Consider the following 17037-nt stretch of genomic DNA (forward strand, 5'->3'; position numbering starts at 1 on the left):
CAGGGCGGTGCGCTGCTGGTGCCCTGCTGCATGCCCTGGGCCGTGCCCTGGCCGTGCACAAGCCGTGCCCCGGGTACTGCTCTGCTCCATGCCCTGCTTGCACTGGGCCGTGCCCTGGCCATGCACACGCCATGCCCAGGATACTGCCTTGCTCCGTGCCCTGCCGTGCACCGGGCCGTGCCCTGGCCGTGCCCAGGGCGGTGCGTTGCTGGTGCCCTGCTCCCTGTACCACCATGCACCGGGCTGAGCCCTGGCCGTGCACAAGCCATGACCAGGGCACTGCCCTGCTCCATGCCCTGCAGTGCACGGGCCGGGCACCAGCCGTGCCCAGGGCGCTGCGCTGCTCCGTGCCCTGCCGTGCACCGGGCCGTGCCCTGGCCGTGCCCAGGGCGGTGCGCTGCTGGTGCCCTGCTCCCTGCGCCACCACGCACCGGGCCGTGCCCCGGCCCTGCCCCGCATCGCCCCGGCCCTGCCCCGCCGTGCCCGGCCCCGCTCCCCGCTCCCCGCCCCGCCCCGCCTCTGCCCGGCTCGTGCCCGCCGCGCGACCCCGGCAGGGACGGAGCCTGGGGGGCGTGGCGCTCCGCCGCGCGCGGCTGACGCCCCGCCCCGCCGCGGCTCCGCCCCCTCCGCCGCGGCGGCCCCGCCCTCTCCGCCGCCGCGGCCGGTTGCGCTGAGGCGGCGGCCATGGCGGTGCGGCTGCTGCTGGCCCGGGCCCTGCGCCTGCTGCAGCGCTGCCGCCCGCCCCGCGCCCCCTGCCGCGCCCCCCGGCCCGACCCCCGGCCCGATCCCCGGCCCGCTCCGCCGCCCTCGCCGTGGCGGCCCTGGCTGTCCTGGCTGCCGGCCGCCCGCCGCCTCCTCCTGGGCGGGCCGGCCGGCGGGCTGGCGGCCGTGGCGCGGCGGGGCCGCGGCGGGGCCTGCCTGGCTCTGGCGATGGCGCTGGGGCTGGTGGAGCCGCGCCTGGAGGAGCAGCGACGGGCCGAGGCGGCGTGCCGCCACATCCAGGTGCCGCGTCCCCTCGGGGGGGGTTCTGCTGCGGGACCCCCGGCCCGGGCCTCCCTCTGGGGAGTCCCTCGGCACCCTCCGTGAAGGGGAGGGGGGGTCCTTGCTGTGGGGAGCCCCTCAGACACTCTCCATGAAGGCCACGGGGGATCCTTGTTTTGGGGAGCCCCTCAGACACCCCTCATGAAGGGGACAGGGGATCCTTGCTGTGGGGAGCCCCTCAGACACCCTCCATGAAGGGCAAGGTGGGGGGGTCCTTGTTGTGGGGAACCCCTCAGACACCCCCCCATGAAGGGGATGGGGGATTCTTGTTGTGGGGAGCCCCTCAGATACCCCCCATGAAGGGCCAGGTGGGGGGTCCTTGCTGTGGGGAGCCCCTCAGACACCCCTCATGAAGGGGACAGGGGATCATTGCTGTGGGGAGCCCCTCAGTTACACCTCCCCATCTCACCGCAAGGAACGTGGGGGGGACTGCTACGAGCAGCCCTCAGGCACATCCCCAAAGAGGGGGCTGCTGTGGGCAGCCCCACAGACACCTCTTCCTCCCCAAAAATAGGCTACTGGGGAAGCCTCTCGGTCAGCAGCCTCTCACCACCCTAAAGCAGGTACACGGGGGGTCCTCACTGTGCTAGCCCCTCAGTCCCTGTCCCCCCACAAAGGGAGGGGGCCGGGGCCCTGGTGATGGGGGTCTGGTGTCCCAGGAGGCTGGTGTGAGCCCCCAGGTCTGTCCCCTCTCCCTGAGAGAGACGGGGACCCTGCAAGGCTGGGCCAGGCCGTGCGGCAGGGCACTGGGGACGGATGGTGCTGAACATATTTCATGGGTAAAAATAGACCTTTGGTGTTCAGAGCCAGCTGTCACCTGCCCCACTAACGGGCAGACAAACACATTGCCACGGAGGTTCTGCCTTCCCCCGAAGTTTCTCAGGATGGTTTCTCTCCCCTGCCCTTGCTGGGTGGTTAATTTTGCCATCTTCCGCCGTCCCTGAATCTGTCCCTTTGCCATGGGGCACATCCCTAGGGTGGCCACCGGTGCATCGGGGTTGTAGCTCACAGGGAATTGCACTGGGTTTTATTGGTCCAGGTGACAGCTGTGGCACCACCAGACCTGTCGGATCGTGAATGCTGTGGTTAAACTCCAGAACAGCCCTCCTGTGCTTTGTTTTCTCATGTCTCTTTTGATTTCCTCCCCTAGCTTTCTCCCGTCATGGATTCACTCTTCCTTGAACTAACCAGCCCTTGTACTCAGCTGTCACAAAAGCTCAGGGCATTGTTTTTCCATCTGCTGTTGCTCTTAATTGGATTTTCTTTTAAAAGCTATTTGCCTGATTTATTTATGGAGGGGGAGAAAAGTGTAACAGTGCATCTCTTTTTAGAAGTATTTAGTTAGACTTGCCTTTACAAAACGTATTTATGTTCTGGATTAGCCAGTGACTCCCCCTCCTCATTCCTCTGCAGCGCCCTTGGAAAGGGAACCTTTGGTAAAGACTGTTTTTGGGTAATCTGTTTCAGACAAAAATATACGGTCTGCAAATTATTTTCCCTGTGGTTACAGTGATTTGAGCCTAATGGTTAGAGCCTGATTGTGGCTTTCAGGTTGGACCAACCCAACGGGACGCGTAATACCGCTTAAACAGTAAGGGAGTTCTTTGCTGGGAAGTCTCAAATAACTGAGTGGGTTTTTTTATCGTTGTCTTTTCTTATTCCTTTCAGACAGTGTTTGTTGGAAAGAACAAGCCGCAGAAAGATCCCCTGAGCTCCTTCCGCTGGCAGGGCTTCAACCTGGAAGAATACCTCATTGGCCAACCCATCGGGAAGGGCTGCAGCGCTGCTGTGTACGAAGCGGCTATTCCTTTCTCTCGCGATCGTCAGGGGTGTGCGGAGAGCAGCCGTCTCGCAGGGCAGGGGCCAGCCGTGCAGCGGGATAGTGGCTCGGCTTCACAGGCGGCTAAAGAGGAGCCCGTAGAGAATCACCAACCGAAAGAGGCTTTTCCGTTAGCTATCAAAATGATGTGGAACATTTCGGTAAGGAGTCGGTTCTTCATCTCCTTGTCTGTCACTGGGAAAGTCTGGCTGAAATGTTTAACGCTTAAGTGTTGAAAGCGCTAATTATGTAGTGCACGATGAGCGTGTCAAAAACAAAGCTGTTGATACATGACACTGGAGATGTTGATTGTTAGCGAGCAGTCCCAGAGCAAGGTAATTAGCATTCATCATTCCTCTGGAATCAGCACTGAGAGCTGCTGGTGGTAGAGTTGTTGGTTATAGAGGATGTTTCTGGAAGAAAAGCTTTCCTGAAGCTGGCTGTAGTGGCAAAGTGCAAGAAATGGAAAGCCACTGCTGCCAGTGCTTTAGGAATCGGTGTCCTTGTCAGTGTCAGGATGGAAATAGATTTTCTTCTGCAAAGTGTAGCTGAGGTGCGAGTCAGTGGTTGCAGGGCTGGGGCAGTAACCTGCGTGCTGGGTCCCCTTGCCGTGAAGTGACTGGGCGAGATCTGCGCAAGCGTTTCCCAGCCCGGGTGACTCTCTGATGATCCACCCCTAAATGTGGCTATTCCACATTTAAAAAAACCCACGTGGCTTTTCCCATTGAAGAGGTTTTGTGGCACTTGATGTGACAAGTGGGTATTCTAAGAGAGCCTTCCAGAATGCCAACATCTGAAATTCCTTGGGCTCCAGAAATACCCTGGCATTTAGCTGTGGGCTTTTCCGGTCAGGTTTTAAGGTTGAAAATGAGTGTTAACGTACAGCTCGGAGCGCTAGCAGTCGAGGATGCATTTGAAGAGACAAACGGATTTCTTTCTGCACGTAAAGGCCTCACCGCGTCCCTTGGTAAATTCTTTAAGTAGTTAATTGCCTTCCCCGATTTTCAAAGTAGAGAAGGGAGTCCCTTTGATCTAGTTTCAGTTGAGCTAACTCCACAGACAGTGCCAGCGTCAGGATTATCTGCCTTCAGTCTATATTGAGGCTGGATGATTTTGGAGCTTAAATCAATGTGGTGTGTAACTGCTGTTGCAGGCTGGTTCATCAAGTGAAGCCATCCTCGATGCTATGGGCCGAGAGCTTGTTCCAGCCACCGGGGTTGCCTTAGCTGGAGAATACGGAGCTGTCTCTGGCTGCAGGTACAGTCACGATGGAAATGGCGGCAGTTCTGAACTGGTGACGTGCTAATTTTATCCATCAATTAATTTTGCAGCATGTCTGTACTGTTTAGAAGATGGCCAGGGGTTTCTGTAATAGTTCCTGAAAGTAGATAAAACCAACGCTTTGGGATTATTAACAGCTGAGGAGCCGTGTACGTATGTTTTGTCTGAATGCTGGTGCCTTCAGAGGCGCCGCATGCCTCAAACGTCATGCAGGGACGGGCTGCTGGCTGCCTTGGGGATTTTTCTCCAGCACGGTTAGGAAACCGCATAGCCATACCGCTGTTCAAATAGTGATTTAACACCATCTTGTTTACTCTGAGGAGCAGATTGTGGCACGGCTTGTTGGTGTGTGGGGAATACCTACAGCTAAACTGTACCGGCTTGGATGGCGTAGTCCAGAAGGGTGTCGGAAGGGTACGCCAATAATTGGGGAGCGATTGGGGTCCTGCCAGCGGTCTGATGGCTGACTGTGGCCCGGCACTTCTGTGCCCTGTGTCTTAGTTCCCCCATGTGTAAAATGCTTTGATATCTGCAGATATTGTTAAAGGCTAGGAGGAGCTAATTAAAAATCATTTAAATGTGTGTCGTGGTGCTTTTTAATTACAGAAATGAATGCCTACAATCGGTAACGATTTGACTGTATTAAACATCAAACAATTTGACTGTAATACAATTTGACTATTTTAGAACTGGTTTGGTTGTAAAATGGGTGCTGGGCAGGAGGTGGAAACTGTTCTAGGGTAGGGAAACCGGCAAGAAAGAAAATGGAAAATGACTCTGTTCCCACTCTTTCACCCGACAGAAAAGCCAGCAAACAGCATGAAGGTGGAAAATTGCATAGCAACTTTTAAATTATCTTGAGTTTACCTATCTTTTTGTTCAAAAATGCGTCTTTTTGTTCGATTTGAAACAATGGAGTCTGCAGTCCAGATTGTCTGATCTAAATTTCAAATACATCTCAGCTGCCAATACAAATGAATAATGAACGCTGCCTGGTACGTTGCTAGCTGAGAATGCAACAGAGCAGCCAAAGGGATATTTGACATTCAGGGGATGCGAGGGGAGAGAGATCTGTTTTGCAGATACAGATAGGTAGCCTGCCTTTCATTGTAGTGAGTGCTTCCTGCCTGTGCCGTAAAATAGAGGGTGTAAATTGATAGGCCCACTGTGAAGTTGACCTTTATTTTATGTCTAACAAAGTAATTGTGTTTGGTTTTTTTTTTTCTCTAAAGCTGTTGTCGTAGTTCTTTTTGAACCGAGAAGCAGCCTGTGACTAGCTCTGCCTTTTTTAGCAGCATGGAAGGGCTAGTAGGCTTTGAATAAAATTAAAGGCTGCATGTTAAGTGTCAGGGTTTCCAGCAAAGCTGCTTCTGCTGCACTGGGAAAGCACCAGTATTTCCTGTTTACCATTGTATGTAGGGAAATCTGGTTACAACAGAGTCCTTTGAACAGCCACAGGTGAAGTCTTGGCCTACGTACCCTCCGCTGGTGTATCAGCAGGCGGCACTGCCTTGATGATGGTTCACTTTGCTGTGGGAAGCACCAGGAGAGATTTCGAATCCCAGAGAAAGTGCTGGGACCCGCCCGCTGCTGCGGTGGATCCGCTCAGGCTGTGTGTGCTTTGCATCAGCATGGGAAACGCTGGGCTGAGGCACCGGTTAGGAAGTTGGCCGTGAGGGCAGGAAGGTTGCTGTCACTGTTCTTTCTAACCAAATTATTTCCAGGATGTGAACGTTTGAATATTTGCTTAATGTGTGGTCCTGTAATCTGTACTGGGCAGCCTTAATGCTCTCTCTAATAAGGTTTTTGCTGCAGAATAAACGTGTTTGCACGCTGCTTTGGAACTCTTTGGTGGGGAGCATGGGCCATATTAATGAAAAGTAATTCCAGAAAATACAGAGATGTGTCTGTGATAAACCAGAACCAACCAGGAGATCGATGTCATCTGTGGTATCTGTATGTTTGCACAGAAAACCTGTCCTTGGGCGGAAGAAGTTGCAGCCTCATCCGAATATAATCCAGGTGATACGAGCGTTCACGTCCTCTGTCCCTTTGCTGCCCGGAGCCTTTGCAGACTATCCCGACGTTCTTCCGTTAAGCCTGAATCCCAGAGGGATCGGTCACAGCCGCACGCTCTTCTTGGTGATGAAGAAGTAGGTAGAGAGAAGCTTGTGATGCGATTCGGGCTTTTTGTGAGACTGCCCAGCGGGGCTGTGTATTCTGCTGCTACACAGGTCCTTGCAGAGATTTGCCCTGGGCTGCTGCCAAAAAGCAGAGTACGCTCTTGGAAACGCCTCCCAAGACGTGTTCCAAGTCCTTGAGATTTTAACTCTAGTTCGACAATGAAGACAAGGCGTTCTTTTTAATAATTACCCCAAATTCAAGTAAGAAATGTGGAGCTTGTCCGCATTTGTCTGCCCTTCTAAGTCTGAACATCACCCCTAGTCTGAACACGCCGCTAGAGACGGAGTAGAATGGGTAATGAGATTTATCAGTGCTCTCATCTCTGGCTTTCTCAGCTGAGTTTTGGTTTTAAATGGGTATTGCAGTGGCATGGACATAAAAGCACCTTCTGTTTCCCACTCCTTTTGTTCTGCCTGCGCCTGGAGAAGCGCTCTGTCCTCTCTGTATTTCAAGAATATGTTCTTTCTCCTGATTAGCACATCTCCTCATTTTGCTCGTACGGTCTGCATTATTAATCTGCCTCCTCTTTCATGCCAAATAGAACACCGGTACATAAAAACCTGTAAGAATGACCACTGTATGCTGGGAGCTCCTCGCCATGCTGTTCGAGAGGCTTATTTTATTTGTAGTTGTTGAACTCGGGCGAGAGTGCCAAAAATTCAGTGGTGGGTGTTGTTGCAAAACAGAGGGTTTGAGAACCGCGGACAGGGGAGCGGTGTCGGGTTGAGGCTGGGAGGTGGGAAGGTGTCACGGAGGTCAGGAAGAATTTGGCACATACAAGCGTGCAGTATCCCCAGCCAGCCAGCACTGAGGTTGAACCGCAAGCGATAAGCTTCCAGGATGCTAATTCTGAGGTTTTCCTTGTTCCGATTAGTTATCCATGCACCCTGCGCCAGCATCTGAGGGAGAGCAGTCCAGATGTTCGTCTCTCCACGATGATGATTTTACAGCTTTTGGAAGGCGTGGACCATCTTGTTCGACATGGAATAGCACACAGAGACCTGAAGTCTGACAACATCCTGGTTGAATTTGATTCCGGTATGTAGATCATGGAGTAGAAATGCCAACTGAGTCACACGCAGAAGTGGTGCAGTCGTGTCAGTATGCGGGGAAGTCCTACCCAGGCGTGCGTTTGGGGGAAAAACAGGCATCAAACCCTTTGAAGAATCTCAGCTTTAGTTTTTAGCTTACTGCGTGCTGTCACTGCGGCACTGGGGACGTCATTTATCCTGTCTGTGCTGCTTCGGGTTTTGAATCATTAAAATGGACTTGAAAGGAGCGTTGCGCTGCAATCAGATGGAGAGATGCAGCGTGTTGCTAAGGTTAGGCGTTGCACAAGCACAGCGAATGCTGGCCGGAGCAGATGGGCATATAATAGTGCCACACTGATGATGCCGGAGGTGCCTTTGCTTCAGGCTCTCGGCTCTGTCATCTCTCGCTAGCCAAGTAGCACAGGGCAGTTCTTAAAATCCCACCTCATGGTCAGGTTAATAGTGCTGCACCCTGGGATGATGAAACATCTGTTGGAAGGCAAGGGAACCGACGGTGTTAAAGCCAAAAGCAGTGTTTTCATCGTCTTGTTCTCCTGTCAGCCCCTCCAACTGAGATTTTAATTACCTGAGCTCTTTTTCAGCATGATTGAGATTCACATGGGCAGGAAACTATAGCAGGCAGCCAGATCAGTGTAATTAAAGGTCTTGGTACAGCAGCCGTGGAAGGTTTTCAGTCATACTAATGCCATCCTTTTCTTGAAGGAAAAGCTGCTGTGGAGCTATGCTGAATGTGGTTAGGGATGATCTAAAGCATCGATTTTTCTGCATTGGAGTCTGCAAAGTAGAATCATTACTTCTCCAATGTTTGACTTGTCATCAGGACAAGAACTATGAACTAACGCAAAGTTTCTCCAGCCTTTTGCTATAGCTAAGTATCTATCTATAGGTCGATAGCTTTTGCTATAGATAAAAACAAAGGGAAAAAAAAGAATGTATTCCTCCATCATGGATGAGTCTCTCACCTTATGCGTCTTCAATTTTATGGTATCCGCGACATCTTGGGAGACACATATTCCATGGGGAGCAGTAATATCCTCTAAAGAGGCAATGGAATAGCAAATTTTGTTGGAATAAAACCAATGTTTCACCTAATAATAGAGAGGAGAAGGAGGAAAACAGCATATGGTTGTGCTGATTCCTGGAGATTGTTCCCGAAGACTGTCTCTGGTGTCCATGTGATGTGGTGTCTAATACAGGCAGGTACTCCCGAACTGAACGCTAACTCTGGCCCCGTGTCGTTCGCAGCTGGCTGCCCCTGGCTGGTGATCACGGACTTCGGTTGCTGTTTGGCAGATGAGAACGTCGGCTTGAGACTGCCTTTCACCAGCTCTTATGTGGATCGGGGCGGCAACGGCTGTCTTATGGCACCCGAGGTAAATCCCGCTGGAGTAACGGTTTGTGTTGCTGGTTGTCTGCTCGTCCTGCTGTCGGGATTAAAAGTTCCCCAGCTGTGGCGCAGGCTGCGATAGGGACTTGAAGAAGGGTGGGATTAGGTGTAGAAGCAGTGGAGGGCGGGCGTGCACATCACTTTGCTGTGATTTGTTCCTGAGCCTTCCCCTCCGTGCGCACACCAATACTTGCTTACGTGGTCCCTGCTGGTGTGTGTTCGTGGTAATACCGGCTGAAAGCCTCTCTGATCAGATCGGTCATTTTCTGCCCGTTCCTGCTTATTGATGTAACTTGGTCGTGCGAGGCAGTACCCATAGCTGGTTACTGCGTAACTAATCTCACCCTGTGCTCTGTCACGGAGAGCCGTGTTCCGTAAAGCGGCGTAGGAGGTCCGTGTCTGAACTTGAGTTACGCTTGTGAAACATCTGTGCGCTAATAAAAGAAGTCCTCTTTGGACCTGTGCTGAGCAGTTGTCGAACAGACACCTTGAGCTCTAAAAGGTGAAATGTAATTAGTCGGTGTTACGAGAATTGACCTTTCCCACACAAAGTTTGCTCTTCAGTCTTTTCTCAGGCCCCTTTCTGTCTAGCTGTTAAAAGAAGTTTATGTAGCAGCCGTCCTTGTGTTGCGACAGTAGTTTTTGGATGAAGTTCAAGGCGGTTGTAAAATTATTTACGGTTCCTTTTTATTTCTCTGATGGTAACAGTAATAAAAGCGAAGACACCCTTAACTGTCCGCTTGACCTGGAGCACCTTGCCTTGCATTGCTTAAGTGCCGGTGCAGTATCAGTTGGTCATCTGCATGTCTGCTGTCTACCTGAAATCCCAGCGTGAGACAGCCCTCAGGACTCTCTGAATGCTGGTCAGGGGCAACGACTAAAGCCTGGGCACAATGACCAGGCTCCTCCCAGTGTCCTGGTGGGCCGAGCAGTGTCCCGAGCATGCCAATAGGGAATATTTACACCAGAGATTTAGATGAAACCTAGCTTTGGTTTCAGTCTCTCTGTTTATTGCAGTGGAAATGCTGGCTTGACCCTTGAAAATTAGTGTTAGCCCAGAGCCCGCACTAGAGCTCTTTATTTGAACATCCCCATCTCTGTGACAGGTGATCACGGCGTCACCTGGTCCAGGCACGGTGATCAACTACAGTAAAGCCGACGCTTGGGCTGTTGGAGCGATCGCCTACGAAATCCTTGGCCTGGCCAATCCTTTCTACGGCCACGGGGACTCGAGTCTGGAAAGCAGAAGTTACCGTGAAGACCAGCTGCCAAGCCTGCCCGATCACCTGCCCCTTGAGGTGAAGCAAGTGGTAAAGATGCTACTTCAGAGGGATCCCAACAAGGTAAGAAACTTGTCTTGAAGTCGTCGTCTAACCGGCCTGTGGGAGCCGGTCTTTGGGAGTATTGTTTGTAGATTGTTTCTCCCCGGAGGGCTCCGGGTGCAGGACTGTAATCCAGCTATCACTGCACTCCAGATAGCGATCAAAGACAAACAAAAGATCTTTGCTGAAGCGCAGTGTGGCCTCTCCCATGCGGCACTGAATAGTTCCAGGGATTTCAGTGGACGTTTGTGTCAGGGACTGGTCCTTGAATTGGGGGGTTACGTGCAGTTGCCTGATAATAAATAGTCACACAGAGCTCTTTAATTCACCGGGACCGTGTAGTGCCTTAGAGGAGGCCTGGGGGACTTTTGGCAATGTAGATGCTACATGCTAGCGGTGTGATGTGAGCGCAGCAGGATCGGCTAATCTTCCCTCTCCCTCCTTTTGCAGAGATTGTCTGCTAGAGTTGCTGCTAACGTGCTTCACCTAAGCCTCTGGGGTGAAAGCGTTCTAGCATCTGAGACCCTGAAACCCGACCAGATGATCGCCTGGCTTCTCTGCCAGTCTGCGGCCGCTTTGCTCATGGACGGACTGGTGGATAAAAGCCGGGTAGAAACCAAAATGAAGATGTGCTTTTTGGCAAACCTTGAGTATGAAGACCTCTGGGCAGCGATACTCCTGTTGCTGGCCTGGAGAAGCCGGTCTGGGTGAAGAGTACCATCCGGGACACGACCGTGCGATAGATAAACGGCACTTTCTAAAGGCACATAGGAATCTGTCTTTTCTGTCTGCCTGGAATCCTGTAGCGCTTTAGGGAACAAAACTGCAGGCCTGTGTTCAAGAAGTTGAGTTTATCTCTAGCAAGTGTTAGTACACGCTGCCTTTCTCTCCCTGCTAGAGGAAATGCCCTCGCTTCGTTACTCTCTCGGCGAGGTCTTGTGGACCTTGCAGGTGTCCTGAGGTATGTGGTTGGTTTTGCTTGCATTTGGGAACTCATAATTGACTTCTAAGCTGTGTGTTGGATGAAGCAAGTTCCCTTTCAGAAGGGGGGATGTGTGGGAGGAGGCCCTGTCTAGCTGCTCATCACGGATTTAAGCAATACACCGAGAAAGCTGAGCTGACAAAGGGACGTGCAATCTTTCTTTTCTTAGGGAAACTGGCAGTGGTCTTAAGGTGATATTCCTCTGCAGCCATGGACGTATCTTGCTCTAAAATGACAGCCTAAAAGCCTCCTAGTGAGGTGCTGACTGGTAAGGTGAGCGTCAAGAGCTGCTCGCTTCTTACGATAACGCACCCTTGCATATCTAGCCAGGTGTATGCTAAATAGCGCAAGTACAATGAACCCAAAACCCGCGTAGATTTGTTTCTCAACTGTTGTATTTGTGCAGCGACTGCTGCCGCAGAGTCCAAGGCCGAGTCAGACTGTGTCCAGTTAGGGAAAATACTGCAAATGAAATAAGGGCTGAGCAGCAGTGCCTGCTTAAAGAGTTTAGCGTGATGCTCTTCTGTTTTACCTACCTGCTTTTTTGGTTTAACAGTGAAGTAATATCCTTTGGTCGGGGAGGATAGGAGACATCAATGTTTGAACAGCAACAGTTGTGTTCATGAGAACATCATTCGATTCCATATCTGTAATTGTGTTTAGGGGAGCTTGGGGAGAAAGTTATTTATGCTTGTTGCACAATAAATGGAAGATAAGCTCGGCTCCTGAGTGGGTTCTCTAAGTCTGGTTCACCACCGTTCATGGGATCCAGGCTTTAGGCTGGCCTGGAGGGCAAGGGGCGAGGGAGCCCTGGTTCGGTGGAGTCTTAGAAGATCGTTTGGCTCTTTCCAGTGCCGCCTCTGGAACATGTTATTTTGTTCCACCAAGTGGAGTTTCCCGAAGAGGGACGGACCTTGCCTCGTGAGTGTGCCCGTTTCGTACGCTCCTGACCGGTAAATCACTGGCTGCTCCTGCAGTTTCCAGGTCGATGACATCACGTGTCAAATCATCACGCAGTAACGTGCCGTCAAGGTCGTGCACGCTGCAACGGCGTCTAGTTCAGCAACAGTGTGAAACTACCTACCGGGGAATGGCCCCGCTCATTTTGCCTGCGAACGCAGCACGCTGCTGGGGCTGTAAAGAAGGCTCAGCAAAGAGCACAGAGCCTGGGAAATCACAGAAAATGAGCTCTTTGGGCAAAAAGTTGCAGAAAAAGAACTTTTTCATCTTGGTCTGACCCTAACCGAAGCTGCTGCTGCTTTTTCCTAGATACGGAGTTCTTGCAGCGCATTTGTAGCTGGGATGGCTGCCTTGAATTTGCGTGCGTGCTCTCCTGTGGGCTCTGTGCCCCTGTATCTAGCAGCGAGGCCAGTTCCCCAGACACGGTCTCTGGAGCTTTTTGAAGAGTAAATACTGTCGCTGTTTTGGTAGATCTCCGCGCTGACCTCTCTTTCTGTTGTTCTGCTGTTTCTCTGAGCCAGCAAGAGCCGGTTAGCTCAGCGAGGTGCAGCTCTGCTTGTTGGCATGCTGAGTCTTTCCTCGTCCCTGCAGTACCGGGCGTGGAATACACACGTATTCCATATCCAAACCAACTGTGTGGAGCAGGCTTTCTGCTGTGAACATACTCTGGTTTTTTTTCCCTTGATTTTCCGCCCAGGTCCAATCCCTACACGCGTAGGGAGCAGAATTAGGAGCCGGAGCCATCTGATTGCAAGCGTGTCGTTCTTGGGCCAACCAGGGTTTGATCTGTGCTGGTTAACTCCAGGCACTGGAAACTTGCTTCCCCTGGAAATCATCTCATTTCATCTCTCTGTCCTCAAAAAAGGCCTAAAACGCTTGTCCCGCAGCACCGCCTCTGGTTCTTAAATCCCTATTATTGCTTCTCCTTTGCTTGCATTTTGTCTGTCTACGGTTCTGCTGAGGTTAGACTTTTTTTGTTTTCTTTCACCGCCTGCCTTTCATTAATGAGACATTTTTATGATTCTTCAGCATTCCGGGTGCTTTCGTAAAGCACAGTTTAAAAGTATATGCTGTTAATGCAACAAATGCTGCCTTACTTTCTGCAAATGCCCGAGGGGAGCAAAACGGGAACGTTTCCCAGCGCGTCCCTCTTGCCCTGTCGTGCTAATCCCTAGGCAGGCTCTTGGAGACGCGCGAGCTGAAGCCCCGTGCTGCTGCGTTGGTTCCCGGTGTTTGCCGGGAAGCAGACCACGCCGTGGGGAAAGGGGGTGGCCGGGAGGGGGAACGCGAGGCCCAAGCCGAATCTCTGCCCTTCCCCGAGCAGCGGGGTTTCCGGCTGCACTTTGAACCCCGGGGAGGGCAGAGGGAGGGATGGCGGAGGCGGCTGGCTCTCTGCCCGGCTGCGTCACTCCAGCCTCCGCGGCGCCCCTTGCTCCGCTCCGTGTGAGGCAGAGGGCTGGAGCCCGTGGGGCAGGATGAGGCACCTGCTCTGGGCTGGCTGCAGCCAGCTGCTGCCCCGGGAAGCCGGGCTCCACGCTCGCAAGCTGTCTGCGGCTGCTGCGGCGGCCACCCCACGCCGCAGCCTGTGGCCTCCGGCTCTTCTGGCCGCCTCTGGCTCCTCGCCCAGTGCGTCCACGGGGCTCCTCCGGCACCCGGCCCCGGGGCACGGGGCCCCTTGCCACTGGGGCTCGCAGTCCAACGTGCCCCCCAGCGCCCAGCTCGTGGCCCGGCCCGTGGGGGTCTGCTCCATGATGAAACTGCCCGTTCAGGTGTCGGCGGAGGGACTGGACGCAGCTTTCGTTGGCGTCCCTCTAGACACGGGCACGTCCAACCGGCCGGGAGCCAGGTAAGGGCTAGCTGGGCTGCCAGGGAAGCCGGTGCTTCGCTCCGGCCCGCCGGCACGGCTCTCCTCCCGCGAGAGGAGTGCTGGGTGCGTGGTGCTGGCATCGGGAACTGCCCAGCAGCTTTCCCTGGCCGTGCTCTCTGCCCAGGTTTGGTCCACGCCAGATCCGGGCCGAGTCGGTGATGGTGAGGAGGTACAACGGCAGCACCGGGGCAGCGCCTTTCGACTCCCTGCAGGTGGCTGACATCGGGGACGTGAACGTGAACCTCTACAACCTGCCCGACAGCTGCCGCCTCATCCGAGAGTCCTTCCAGAGGATAGTGGCCTCCGGCTGCGTGCCCCTCACCTTGGGTAAGGACCCTGCCTCTCCCTGCCCTGCCACCGCATCCCTGCTCACCCCAACTCCCTCCTCCTGCCCTCGTTCAGTCTGAACACGGTAGAAGGTGAGCGATGAATCTGTCCGCTGCACGGGGTGTTGTGCTAAGTCATGGGCTAAATGGGTAAATCGTGGGTACGTTTACACGCGCTCTGCTGAAAGTACCGCCATCAGTGATGCCTCTTGTGTCAAAACCGGGGAGAATGGGCCAGCCAAGAGGCTGTTTCAGTGCACAGCCTGAAGCTCAACCGCAAATGCAATCGGCGGTGCGCTTTTGGTGTCCGGGTGAGCAGGACCCAAAGCAAGAGCAGTTTGTGTCCCTCTGAAAAGCCCCGAGCTTGAGCGAGCGCCCGGCAGCGTGCTGCTTTGCACGAGGTGTGATTTGGACGCGTGTTCAAGTTTCCAGCTGTCGCAGTTTGGCATCCCTAAATGAGGCAAGCGTACGTAGTAACGTGGGGCAAATTATCAGTTACAGCATCCTCAGAAGTGACTCAAGCACCTATTTATAACCCTGGTCAAGGGTCCCACGCCACGGGCTGCCCCTGCCAGCAGAGTCACGCGTCTTCGCTGGTCCCCCCATTTTTCTGAGGAGGGAATAGGAGAGAGGAAGCAACCTGCACCCGGGAGCCTCAGGCTTTCCTTAGGGAGTGAAGCCCTGGGGTGTATAAATGAGTGCAGAATAAACGCAAGGGGACAAAAATCACCTGGGAACAAATGTCATGAGCGCTGAGCACCTCTTGCAGTGTGTTACACCCTCTTCCCTGTCCTGTTGCAGGTGGAGATCACACCATAACGTACCCCATCCTGCAGGCTGTGGCAGAAAAGTAAGTTTCTGACCTGGAGATGTAGAATAAGGACTTGGGAAGGAGCCTTGGGAAGGCTCCTGGTTTGCCGTCCACGGCGCAGGCAGGGCCATCGCGCAGGGGATGGGGACTGACGTGGCCTCCCCCGTCTCGACTAGGCACGGTGCCATGGGACTGGTGCACGTGGATGCTCATACCGACACCGGAGACACAGCCCTGGGGGAGAAGATCTGCCACGGGACCCCGTTCCGGCGCTGCGTGGAGGAAGGGCTGCTGGACTGCAGCCGCGTGGTCCAGATCGGCATCCGAGGCTCCTCCTATGAACCCGATCCTTACAAGTACTGCCGGGACCAGGTAAGCGCGGCCGCAGGCACGCACCGAGCACTGCTTTCTTTCCCTGCCATGAACTTTCCCATGTCATTAATATTCCCTTAGCGTCAGCGGGAAAAGAAATGTCTCTTCTGCGTCTCGTCCCGTGCCAGCGGCTTGGCCCGCAGGACAAGTGCTCCCAGCACAGCGAGCCATTAGCCGAGCGGAGAATCAGAAAGGGGGGGGTGAGCGGAGGCTGCTTCAAGGTGCGCCTCTGCAGCTTGGCCCTGGCATGAGGATTTATCCCGGCAGAAATCCCCGGCGGGGCAGGGGATGCTCCGCTTCGCCTGCCTTTCTGTCTGTGCGCCCGCAGGGCTTCCGGGTGGTCCCGGCTGAAGAGTGCTGGAGGAGGTCCCTGGTGCCGCTGATGGGGGAGGTGAGGAAGCAGATGGGGGACAAGCCGGTGTACATCAGTTTCGATATCGATGGAGTAGACCCCGCGTACGCCCCCGGCACTGGGACGCCGGAGATAGCCGGGCTGACGCCTGCGCAGGTAAGGGGGAACGCAGCTTCATTTCCCAGCGTGAAGGGAACGTTTTTTGCTCCTGTTAAAGGAGGTCATGCCACCAGCGCAGCAAAGCGAAGGGTGAGGGAGACCAGGGAGCATTTCAGAGCGGTAATTTCAGAGCGGAAAGGAAATGTTGAACTGCTGTGATTTGGTCTGTATAGGTTGGGTTTCCTTAGCTGCACAAGGGGAAAGCAGAGCCCTGACCAGTCTGCCAGGTCAGATATGTTTCTTGATCCCAAACCTGTTTTTTTTTCCCTAGGCTTTGGAGATTATTCGTGGCTGCAAAGGACTGAACATAGTGGGATGTGACCTTGTAGAAGTTGCACCGATGTACGATGTCTCTGGTGAGTCTAAGACGTGTCCCTGGCAGAGGCGGCCGACCGCCGTGGGTGAAAGCGGTCGGGCATTCATGGCTTGCTTTTTTTCCCCGCCTTTTTGTCTTGTCTTAGGTAACACGGCCCTCCTGGGGGCAAACCTGCTGTTCGAGATGCTGTGCGTTCTCCCCGGAGTGAAGACAATGTGAGGGCAGCTCCGACCTCGGCCGAGGCTTTCTGTGTCCCGTTCCCCTTGACCGGTTGCAGCGAAGGCGGGCTTTGCAGCAAGGAATAAATGCCATTTGCCACTAGAAAAGGTAATTTCAAGCTGATAAACTGTAGGTAGCAAATGGGTTTGAACAGCCCCTTTACTGGTGTCTGTAGCTGTTGTGTTTAGCCTGGGAAAGGGAAAGATGAGGCTAATGGCGCTTCGCCTCTGCTCTCTCAGCTGGAATTACTCCCCTGGCTCATAGGGGCTCTTGGCAAAGCTGTCGCTGGTAAAAGGTTTCTCCCATTAAGACACAGCAGCAGGACAATGAATGCGGAGGAAGGGAGGGCCGCCGAAGGTGGCCTGGGGCTCGGTCTGAGAGTAGGGGGATATTCTACTGAATTTCCTGCTGGGGATAACCAGGCATCTCCTGGGGCAGGAGCGGTTTGATCGCCCCTGGCATTTCAGAGCCGAGGCGGAGGCGTGGTCCGTTCGTACATGGAAACACAGAGCCACTTCATCACACATTAAAATAGTTTATTTTGGTTGCGAATCTGTAATCGTCTTAAAACAACATGACATCAGTGC

General features: G+C 53.8%; 2 protein-coding genes across 2 annotated transcripts; both read left to right on the plus strand.

Moving 5' to 3' along the window:
- Window positions 1-653: 653 nt before the first annotated feature.
- PINK1 (PTEN induced kinase 1) lies at window positions 654-11789 on the plus strand. The gene is made up of 8 exons (XM_075520419.1): window positions 654-1002; window positions 2710-3021; window positions 4014-4117; window positions 6112-6294; window positions 7200-7363; window positions 8623-8750; window positions 9871-10107; window positions 10537-11789. The coding sequence occupies exons 1-8, from the start codon at window positions 685-687 to the stop codon at window positions 10795-10797; spliced, it is 1707 nt and encodes a 568-aa protein (XP_075376534.1). The 5' UTR covers window positions 654-684; the 3' UTR covers window positions 10798-11789.
- Window positions 11790-13503: 1714 nt separating this feature from the next.
- AGMAT (agmatinase (putative)) lies at window positions 13504-16657 on the plus strand. Its single transcript, XM_075520530.1, has 7 exons — window positions 13504-13874; window positions 14020-14222; window positions 15023-15071; window positions 15209-15404; window positions 15733-15912; window positions 16187-16271; window positions 16377-16657. Exons 1-7 carry the CDS (start codon window positions 13504-13506, stop codon window positions 16448-16450), a joined length of 1158 nt encoding a protein of 385 aa, XP_075376645.1. The 3' UTR covers window positions 16451-16657.
- The last annotated feature ends 380 nt before the right edge of the window (window positions 16658-17037 follow it).

The sequence above is a fragment of the Mycteria americana genome, chromosome 18 (assembly GCF_035582795.1).
Source record: "Mycteria americana isolate JAX WOST 10 ecotype Jacksonville Zoo and Gardens chromosome 18, USCA_MyAme_1.0, whole genome shotgun sequence".
Lineage (NCBI taxonomy): Eukaryota > Metazoa > Chordata > Aves > Ciconiiformes > Ciconiidae > Mycteria > Mycteria americana.

What these genes read in the sequence shown, in the direction of transcription:
- PINK1 (XM_075520419.1), top strand. Translation starts at nt 685, where the DNA reads ATGGCGGTGCGGCTGCTGCTGGCCCGGGCCCTGCGCCTGCTGCAGCGC. An exon ending in GGAGCTGTCTCTGGCTGCAG is followed by an intron (nt 4,118 to 6,111) that starts GTACAGTCACGA and finishes ATGTTTGCACAG; the next exon opens with AAAACCTGTCCTTGGGCGGA. An exon ending in GCTGTCTTATGGCACCCGAG is followed by an intron (nt 8,751 to 9,870) that starts GTAAATCCCGCT and finishes TCTCTGTGACAG; the next exon opens with GTGATCACGGCGTCACCTGG.
- AGMAT (XM_075520530.1), top strand. Translation starts at nt 13,504, where the DNA reads ATGAGGCACCTGCTCTGGGCTGGCTGCAGCCAGCTGCTGCCCCGGGAA. An exon ending in TCCAACCGGCCGGGAGCCAG is followed by an intron (nt 13,875 to 14,019) that starts GTAAGGGCTAGC and finishes CTCTCTGCCCAG; the next exon opens with GTTTGGTCCACGCCAGATCC. An exon ending in ACAAGTACTGCCGGGACCAG is followed by an intron (nt 15,405 to 15,732) that starts GTAAGCGCGGCC and finishes GTGCGCCCGCAG; the next exon opens with GGCTTCCGGGTGGTCCCGGC.